Consider the following 9,996-nt stretch of genomic DNA (forward strand, 5'->3'; position numbering starts at 1 on the left):
GCCGGATTGTTGATGGAATGTTTTCCTCCTAGATGAGCGTGAGGAGACTGTACCTACAGAAGGGTTACCTCAGGAGCCAGCTAGCACCATGGGGGTGGAAGCTCCACGTGGTTAACAGTCTGCAGCTACGTCTCTTGCAGACCCTTTGATGTTGCTGCTGGGTGACAGAGAAACAAGCCTTCATCAGATGACAAGTCTGCAGACTGTAGAACTAGTAAAAGGGAAAGTCCCCTACAAAAATCAAGGTATCTACAATTGTACTCAGATCTGATGTTTATGATACAGTTTTATCCTTAGACCTATGAAGTACTTTACAAGGGGAAGGGTAGGTAGGTACAGTTCAGCCTCTTCTTTCCATGTAGGTGGCAGTAAGGTTCTATACGTTGTTTAGAAATGCAATTAAAGAGTGTCTCTTCATAACTTTACAAGAAGATAACCTGCTTTTCAGTTCAGAATATAGTCCCATTCTCAAACAGCTAACCTCAGTTAAAATAAGTATAATCTTGTCTTCACAGTTAATTTGTTAAAAAGTTAATAAGTGAAATATGAGATGAGCTTTGAGTTTGAAAGTTCACACTACATGGAGGGAATAGCAATAACTGAGCTTTACTACAGAATAAAATAATTAGCAAACAAGATTTTAGTGTAGTATTTGTTGGAATTTGAGTCATCTGGGACCTTAGTGTTGTTGGCCTTGAGACTCAGATTCAGCAGTTGTGGATGAGCTTGAGTGTTGTATGAAGAATGGAGACATCTCAAGGATTTAGACCTAATGGAGCAGTTCACTGAAGCCAGGAGCTGTTCAGTCTAGGTTTCCAGAGAGGTTCCCACACAAAGTCCTTAACTACTTCTGTAAAAACTTCTTAAGGATCTCCCTTCTGAATACTAGGTATTGATCCATTTCACTGAATATGTGAAGCACTAAATTTGAATTTCTGGTACTTGTTAATCTTTGAACTCTTACCCACACTTGTGTAAAATTCATGCTTAATCACATCTGAACATTGCAATATAGCTAGAATGGCTGGAATGTGCTACTTTTTTAAACTCAGTTTGCTACTCTTGGTAGCAGTATTTCTGTGACTACTTCAGTCTCCTGCCCAGTGAGACCTTCCCACTGTGAAAGTGGTATTCAATCTATTTCACTAATGCAGTATGTTTCCCAAATTCCTGTTTTTATTTATTTTTTATATCTGGATGTGCTTCAGACTTTTGTCACATAAACTACACATTATCTTTCAAGTATGTCCCATTTTGGCAGTTTCTTCAGGCAGCTTCAGTAAAAGGTTAAGGTGGTTTTGTCACAGGTGTACTTAGCGAGGTCTTGTCTATAACTACAGTAGAATAATTAATACTGGCATTAATGGCACTGCTGAGCATGTTCATATTGATAGAAGGCCACAGACACAGATGATCTAGAGCTTAAGGAACAATTTTGGCAGAGAGCTATGCTTGAATTCTTTTCTTTGGCAGATAAATTAATTTGACACAGTGCTTAAGACTTCTGATATACATTATTCTATTGACAGAGCAAACAGCAAGTGTACTAATACAGTTCAGCCTGCGAATTATTTGGCCAAGATACACAAATACTTACATAACTGTCCGTTGCATTATCATAAAACTGACATTTCCATAACAATTTTGTTATTAGTAAAAATAACCTCAGATTCTATGTTTCAGAGTAAGCAAGCTGCAGGGGGAAAAAAAACTTCAAAAATGTTGTATGAGGAAAGAAGAAAGGAAAAATAACACAAGTCAGGTCATTTTCAAATGCTTCCGTTCTCAAAAGTCATGGAATCTATGAAAGACATAATTGTACTTTCTTCCAAAACAGTCTGTGCAATAATTACAGTTTTATTAAAAGGTGCATAGGAAATGAAGATGATCTTATGAGGGGAAGGTAAGTATATTCAGTTGAAATGGGATTAGGACAATAAGAAGAAATCTGTGCAAGTTTTCTGTTTTGAAATTGGGTGTCAAACACTTGGAGCTTTCAGAGAGTGTTCTTTGACTTGGAGACAATCAGAACTTAGAATAAATGCTTGATGAATGATGCCATATCTTACTGTAAAATTCTTGCAGAAATATAGTTGATTATAAACTGCATAATATAAAGAAGTCCAAATTTTTATACCTGCTATTATGTATTCATAGTTCCAAAACAAGCAGGTTTTTCACCATTTTATAGCTCACAATTGCGTGTGCAGATAGAATTGTATCTGAACAATCGTTCAATGAGCGATGAGTTCAAATTCCTCTATTAAATAAGCAATTTAGAACATTTTCAGCAAAGTCTGAATGATGTGAACCAATGCAGTCATCCCCTACCCTATGTGAAATAATTACGTTTTATTTGTGGATTAAAATGTTGCCATTTTCCTAAGCACTACCTTCATAATGTTGTGTAATTATATGGAACAGATGAATTTCAGAGGGTCAGGACAGAACTTATTCAAAACTTCTTGGAAACTTGATTCTATGAACTATTCAGATGTTAAAATAACCAAGAAATTATTTACTGGATAGGAAACTTCTTGTCTTTCTATGAAGCAAAATATACACAGGTACTTATATCATAATTGCTCTACAACTTGCACTGCCCAGAACAAGTGCATGTTCTTTATTTCTACAGTTGACAAGGTAGAACAAGGCAGGTACAAGATGAGAATTAACCTCCTTTCCACTTTGAAAAACTACTTTTTCAAAACATTTTTCATCCTGATATTGAAAGCAGTGTCACCTTGGCAATTTCGCTTGTACAAAAGGACATCTCAGTCTTTCAGAGCCTTTGAGTATAAACTCTGAGCTTTTTTTTCAGTTCTACTCTTATGCTCAGCAGCCAAGCTTGTTATGAGTGATGGCCTCTTGTATCAAGAAGAAAGGCAGAGAGACCAGAGGGAGGGAAAAACCACTTGTAGCATCATAAAATGAGAAAGCACAGGGAATGGTTGCAGGTTAATACCATCATTGCCACATTGTTTAAATCAGTGTTTTGTTTTTACATGTGCCAAATATATCACCAACGTGCTACATTTTGATGGCACCCAAATGTAATTACATTGTGCTTCATAGTTAGCTCATACGAATTCTTCCAAACTAAAGAGAACTACAACCAGTTTCCTTGCCATTCCTGTCAAGAAAAATTAGAGATGGCCAGACAAGATTGCGTTAAATTAGAAGGAGGGAGAGACTACGTCAGGTTAATTATTTTCCTTTTTGTTTTAAATTACTTTCAGAGACAGTTAATATTTCACATAGGAGAAATAAAATCTGCTTTGGTTTCAGACATTTTTAATCTTGGAAGATATATTTAACATATAAATATCTGTGCAAAAAGGTATAAAAATGCAATGTATTATCAAAGTAGAATTATGCAAATAAGAGAAGAAAATGTATACAAAATCACTTTGAACTTTCTGAATTACACCTATTCTCACTAATTTATGTTCAGAAGTGCCATAATTCTTTTATCCATCTATATATATACCTGATGAGATACAAATATTTGAATTAAGGTTAACAAGTTTGACTAGGAAGTAGTTACTTTAAGATCTTTTGTTTCCTCTGTTGATCTGCTTTTTAATGGTGTTATCAGTTACGAGATGCATCCATCTTGTCTCAAGAGCTGATAGGCATAGGAAGAGATTTTTAAGATGAATATGACTGAAGTAATCAGAATTTTTATGCCTTTACTACCCAAAGCCAGATCTTTGTAAACAAGAAGCACTGCGTGCAAGTCTGCTGAAGTGTACAGCTCCATCTGTTAGCAGTCTTGGCAAACAGGTCACGAGTTGGAATTCCAGAAGGATTTGGTGGTCATCTCCCTTTTGTGAAGGCAGTCCAGTCCATTCAGGTGATGTTTGGGTTATCCAAAATTGCTTTATCTATTGAATTTTAATGTTTAATGTGAAAAAATTACTTTTGTTGCCAGGCAAGAGTTGAATAATGGACATAAATTATTTGTTACAGGGAAAACTACATTTCTTGATGAAATATCCTGAATTGTGAAAGGGAGTTAAGAAACAGATATTTTCAAGAAGGGGGAGAGATTCTAATTTTCTTAGTCCATATTCTTACATACATCGCTTTCTATACATCATTATTCTTGTGCCTGTATAATTAGGTATAACTCAGCTGTGACAATCAACAGCAGTTCTTGAAGGAAAGCTGGCTTGGCCAAACAGTGCTTTGAAGCCTCACTCAAATTCGGCATTTCTGCTGTGCATAGATTTTATTTTTTTTAATTTAAAATGCCCATATGGAACATTTCTCCATGAAGCAGTAACCCAGGCTGTTTTTTAAAGCTCAGCACCACAATGTGATGTAGGTACCGAAATGGACCCCCGGGCTGTCCCTGGTTACTGCAGCAGCGTTGGCCTCGATGGCCTTCAAGGGTCCCTTCCGCCTCTAAGGAATCTATTCCACGATTTGGCTTTCAGGCACCGGACGTCTGCGGTCTCTCCCGTAAGCCACTCGCGGTATCGTCCGGGAGGCACGGTCCCAGCGTGCGCGCTGGGAGTACTGAGGAAGGAGCACCGCTTCCTGAGGCGGTAGCAGAGGCGCGGCGCAGCCCCGGGGACGGCCGTTCCGGGCGTGGGCGCCAGCCGCGGGCCCTTCCCGCCCGGTGCTCCGGCGGCCGCCAGGTGGCGCTGCAGCCCCGCCGCCACGCGCCGCGGCCGCGTCCCCGCCCCTCCGCCATGGCCGACGTGGAGGACGGGGACGAGCCGGGCGCCCCCCACTCGCACCCGGGCTCCTCGGCCTCCAAGGCGGGAGGCCCCGACAAGATGTTCTCGCTGAAGAAGTGGAACGCGGTGGCCATGTGGAGCTGGGACGTGGAGTGCGACACCTGCGCCATCTGCCGGGTGCAGGTCATGGGTAAGCGCAGCCGGCAGGGCCCGGCCCGCCGCGGCCGCCGTCCCTGCGTTTGTGGGCGCCCGCCCCACCGCCGGCGCTGCCCCGCGGCCGCCCTCCGTCGAGGGACGCGGCTTCCCGCCCGCAGTGGCCGTGCCCCCCGCCTCCACCCCCCTTCGCCCTTCCGTGCCCGCCCCGGCGGCGGGGGCCGTTCCCGCTTCCCGAGGCGCCCCTGGCGCTGAGGGCCCCGGCCGAGCCGCGGTCGCGGTGCGCGCTCACCTCGACGGGGCCTCAGCCGCCCGGCCGCGCCTGCGTGTGCCGGCACCGCGGCCCGCCCTGCGCCGTGCGGGCTGCGTGTGGGTGGCGGGGCTGCGGTGCTGCCGCCTGCGCTCGTTTTGAAGCGGTGCTGCGGGCGAATAGAAAGAGTAGCTTCTGCTTACCTTAACGCGACGTCTTTTCCCAAGCGCTCTGATTTCCGCTGTGGTTCGGCCCGTGAATACGCTGGAAGGCTTATTAGAAAAATGGGGGCTTAGCTCACCCGATCTGAAATCGGTTTTGAAAAGCAGCCCGGTCAGTGAGCGGCATTAGCATTTTCTGACGTGTGTGTGTCTGAGAATCCTTTACGCTCCTCTGTTACACACGCATCCGCCCTTTTGCCGTGATGCTGCTCTGAGCACACTGAGATCAGCCTTCTGTGTTCGCAGTGAGCAGAGACTGCTGTGGAAATAGGAAGTGGGCTCGGTCTTCTGTGAGTAAGCAGTAATTTTAAGAACACGTTTCTCTTCTGAGGCAGTTAAAAACAAAAAACAAGTCCAACTGTTACCCACACATTTGATTAAAAAAAAAAAATCATTTACATTTTTTTGTTACTATGCCATGGGGCTGCTTTTCATCTGAAAGTAAGAGAAACTTCTGGTGACCATTTCTGGAAGCAAATTATTTGCCAGAACGTGAAACTTGATCGTTACTGACCGGGGTTCAAGCAACTCGGCACTGACCCTGCCAGGCCCAGCCAGGCTCCTGCAGAGCTGCTGCAGCACAGCCTCCTTTGGCTGCAGGCAGTGCCAGGCCTATGCTGGCTCTGCATGTTTGAAGTCAGCGTGTTTGATTGTGGAAGGGAGGGAACCATTAGCCAGCATCATTTGCTGCAGGTTTAACTCCTTGAACCGATGTGAGTGAACTGAATTTTGTTAAGCTGGCACCCTTAGAACTGCAGTACAGGACTGGGGACAGCTTATGTTGATGCTGTGTTTTGTGTCCTGTCTCTCTGAAAGTGCAGAGCTAGGGCTGGGATAGGAAAGCTGCCTTCTGAGTGGCTGCCAGTCCCCCCAGCTGACTGCCCAGCATATTGGGTGACTCCAAATCAGATTGCTTTCACATACCATGGAGTAGTGTCTGAATATTTCCTGCGTGGCCCCTAGTCCTGTGGAAGTTAAAACTGCAGGAACAGACATCAGGAAGCTTTGTTTGCCACTTTACTTTCATCTAAGTGAGGAAAGGGCAGCTGCTTCACAATTTCTGTGCTCTTTGTTCTGCGTTAGCTGAGAAAATGAGGACAGAGCAGGTGTATCTAAAATAGAACTACTTGGAATATCTGGCAGAAATATTCAAATTGGAATTCCTGTAGCATGCTATATTTTTGTCTTCTAGGGAAACATGATCCAGCTGGTGACCTGCAGGTCAAGTCCAACCTGCGGGGCACTTGTTAACTGTTACCTTCCCTTTGGAGGAAACCAAGAGGGGTTTCCACTGTGTATGTTGCCATAGTAACTGAATGCTTTCTGTTGTGCATAGTATGTGCTTGCGTGTCTGAGGCAGTTTGTGTCTTGGTGCAGAGGAGAAACAAAGCTATTCTTCTGCTCTATATGTGTGGCACACTACTATGCCTAGAAGCTATAACTTCTCTTTCTCTGTGACTGCTATATCTGTCATCCAACTGTGTAGCTATGGACTGGAACTGATGAAGTACTTAAATATTTTTAATTGGATATTTTTCCATGATTATCTCTTGAGTTATATTATTGAATTGACCAGTGCTTAAAGACATGTTTGTGTGTGACTCCCAAAACTACGTGCAGATTCCCATTAAGTAGAAGTACTGTATAAAAGAATGGCAGCAGGAAGTGGGGGTTGTGAAGAGAGATGTAGAGGCCAAAGAAATGAAAATTGTGAATGATTTCCTTAAAAGGAGCTGCTGACATCTGAAAAACAAAGTCCTGTAATTAGGGTTTGGCTGTGTGCTCGCTCTGCTCTTAATGTGCCTGAGTGCCTTGGCACAGGCCTGCTGGTGGTTGTATCTGCAAAATGGAGAAGGCTTTTTTTCAGCAGAAGTTGAGAAAATATGAGCAATAGAACTTGTTGGGCAGTTTAGAGTCCCTCTGATCTCTTTCAGATAGACGTGTCATCGTCTCATTCATTGTTTGAAATTTGGGGGGAGTTGTTATTTAATGTTCAAAGGCTGAAGTGGACAACAAAATGAGAGATTTTTACCTTTTGAAATTGGTTTTAAAGTTAAATTTTTTCTTCTGTCAAGCATATTCTTAAGATGGAATCTTGAGCATCAGATTGAGTCTTGTTCTTGTTTACTTTTAGATGCCTGCCTTAGATGTCAAGCTGAAAACAAACAAGAAGATTGTGTTGGTATGTAGTGATTTCATTCGCTTGCTTTTAAGTTGAAGCTTCTCTCCGTGGGGTGCATTTCCACGTTTGAAGGGAATACTGAGTTTATTAATGCTCAGAATCAAACTGCTGTTTTGTTGTACAGTGTGTCATCTCTTTACGTTAGTAATACTTTACAGTTGATTTTTTGAGCACCACTAAATTAGTGTTAGTGCCAGGCATGCTGTGTGGAGCAGGACGCTGTCACGTTTGCAGTGTCAACATACACATAGCTGTGAGGTTTGGGTTCTCATCCTGGCTGTAACGGAGTAGAGGATAACGCACTTTGAAGTGGGCGAAGGAATGGCTCCTTTTTCCTTCTGGGATGTGAGCCAGAGGGCGCGATGGTAATATCCAGAGAATTCTGTTCTCAAATAAATTCCTGACTGTGTTAAAAGTGATATTTTTCCCAGTGTTGATTCAGACACAGTTGATTCAGACACTGTTGCTTGATTTTTTTCAGTTTTCATTTGAAAAAACGTAATCACTTGAGTTTGCTATAATGCTGTTTAATCATGAACATACTTTACACTGCTTGCCAACATCTGCAAAAACAAATTGTATCTCAATTCCAATATATTTAAATCGGAAACAGTGAAAATTGTCTCACATTGTTTGCTTTAAATCTTTAAGTTAACTCTTAAGCTGGTGGTAAAGCCTTCCACGCCCTTGTTCTTTCTGCTTTGAAGTGTATTGTCTCAAAGTTAATTCACTGTTGTTTCTGATGATTGTTTTAACCAGAACAGGAATTTCCTGTTTCAGATGCCTTGCTAAGTGGCTTCCTAAGTGTCCTGTTTAAAATAGGGGAAAACAACATATAAATTACAGCTCTCCTTTGGTTGGTACTCTTATATTTCATTAAGGAAAATGTGAGCTAATAAAGGAAAAAACAGAGCAACTAATATTTATGAGTACATGGGCAGTATGTAACCATTTTGTAGCACTGAAGATATTGTAGCCCATGAATAACTTCTGATTTATTTTGCCAGTGTAGCTGTTTTGAGGCTATATGCAGTGTCAAATGCTCTTCCTTGATTTCACACAGTTTAGATGCAGCATTTTGGGTGAGAATTTGGTAGCATTCTCTTGTATGATAGTAAGATAGTGTCAGTGGTGCATTGGTGATGTTTTTGAATGTGACAGTCAAAATGAAGTGCTTACCCAGGGGTGAATTGCTACTCAGATCTGTTCCAGATACTTTATGCAGGAAGGTGAGAATACACATGTGAGAGGGTGTGTGACGGAGAACTGAGAAGTATTGTCAGAATGACTGCAATCATCCAGACTCCGTGATGACACATTTTGTCTTTTTAAAGGTTTTATAAGTTTGCAGTGGTCTCAAACATCTGAGAAGAGCAGCTTGGACCTTGCTATGAGTGTTGATCTTGGGACATCTGAGCATGACTAGAACATGTTCTTTCTTCTCTTTCAGTGGTTTGGGGAGAATGCAATCATTCCTTCCACAATTGCTGCATGTCGTTGTGGGTGAAACAGAATAATCGTTGTCCCCTCTGCCAGCAGGACTGGGTAGTCCAGAGAATAGGCAAATGAAAACACCGGAAGTTTTCTGTTGGACTTGTTGGAGTTGTGTATATCTTATGCCATACGCTCATACAGAAGAGTGGAACATCCCAATCATGGCGTGATGTACTGAGTTTATCTGCTACAGGGAACAGTGTGGTTTTGCTGTGTGCTCTTTGCTGTACTGGGAGGCAGTGGTGAGACTTACTGCAGGTATTTCTGCAACTGAAGAGAGAGAGGCACTGCATTACTAAATGTGTCTTGTTAAGATTTGAGTGTTAACTATATCAAGAGCATAGAAATGTGGTGGTGCAGATTATATGCCAAATAAATTCATGTAATGTTTCTACTTAGAGCAATGAATTAACTTGAAAAGGAGACCTTTCTATTAAATCTGATGTGCTGTATAACTTAGTGTCTGATAAATTATTTTGGTTTTGGATAAATACGTTGTTTTCCAAATAATACTGTATACAAAAACACTTCTAAGTGTTTTAGCAAGTATTTTGTTTTTTAATCTAAAACTAATAGCGTGTGGACAACACTAGCATTCTCACGTAGGCTTTCTTTATGGCTTAAGAAAATTAGTTGCATCTCTGAAGTCTGTTGCTGTTTAAGATTCTACACGTTTTCTGCAGTCGTACTTACTAAAATTTAACCACATCTGTGATTTAAATTTATGTTTCTTTTAAAGTTCATGGACACAAGTACTTTTAATCCAGAAATTTTTGGCACGAAGGCACACAATGGATGTCAATTTAGTCATGGTGTTAACCGTGTTGCTGGTTAGCTGTCTAATATGGAAAACAAAAACAACCATTTTAATGTCCCGAGGAAAGCAGGTACCAATTAAATCTAGGAAGATAATGTTAAATTGTGCTTTCATCAGAATTCATTTACAGAAATTTCTTCATTGTTATTTTATTGGATTACATGTTTGGTTTGGGATGTAAGAGGAAGTAT

At 41.7% G+C, this 9,996-nt stretch overlaps 2 protein-coding genes across 6 annotated transcripts in view; both read left to right on the forward strand.

The window, feature by feature from the left end:
* The window catches only part of RASA2 (RAS p21 protein activator 2), a 53,348-nt gene extending 49,152 nt beyond the window's left edge, over window positions 1-4,196 (forward strand). For 3 of the 4 annotated variants that reach the window (XM_090147327.1, XM_031596318.2, XM_090147324.1), the window contains exons 25-26: window positions 33-245; window positions 3,706-4,196. The gene's annotated coding sequence lies outside the window, so the exon portion shown is untranslated. Of the gene's footprint in view, window positions 1-32; window positions 246-1,683; window positions 1,763-3,705 lie in introns of those variants that run through there. The other variant, XM_090147325.1, reaches the window with a different exon arrangement.
* A 461-nt stretch (window positions 4,197-4,657) lies between these two features.
* On the forward strand, window positions 4,658-9,443 carry RNF7 (ring finger protein 7). Of its 2 annotated transcripts, none has more exons than XM_031596317.2 (3): window positions 4,658-4,871; window positions 7,447-7,494; window positions 8,945-9,443. In XM_031596317.2, exons 1-3 carry the CDS (start codon window positions 4,701-4,703, stop codon window positions 8,999-9,001), a joined length of 276 nt encoding a protein of 91 aa, XP_031452177.1. In that variant the 5' UTR covers window positions 4,658-4,700; the 3' UTR covers window positions 9,002-9,443. The 2 variants fall into 2 exon arrangements, with proteins under 2 accessions (XP_031452177.1, XP_031452176.1); XM_031596316.2 differs by having other exon boundaries at window positions 4,663-4,878.
* Window positions 9,444-9,996: the final 553 nt, after the last annotated feature.

This window comes from Phasianus colchicus, chromosome 10 (assembly GCF_987193195.1).
Source record: "Phasianus colchicus chromosome 10, bPhaCol1.hap1.1, whole genome shotgun sequence".
In the NCBI taxonomy this organism is placed as follows: Eukaryota; Metazoa; Chordata; class Aves; order Galliformes; family Phasianidae; genus Phasianus; species Phasianus colchicus.

Excerpts from the sequence above, each read along its gene's own strand:
- RNF7 (XM_031596316.2), top strand. The coding sequence starts at position 4,701 with ATGGCCGACGTGGAGGACGGGGACGAGCCGGGCGCCCCCCACTCGCAC. Across the intron at positions 4,879-7,446 it reads CTGCCGGGTGCAGGTCATGG|ATGCCTGCCTTAGATGTCAA; the intron begins GTAAGCGCAGCC and ends GTTTACTTTTAG. Across the intron at positions 7,495-8,944 it reads CAAACAAGAAGATTGTGTTG|TGGTTTGGGGAGAATGCAAT; the intron begins GTATGTAGTGAT and ends CTTCTCTTTCAG.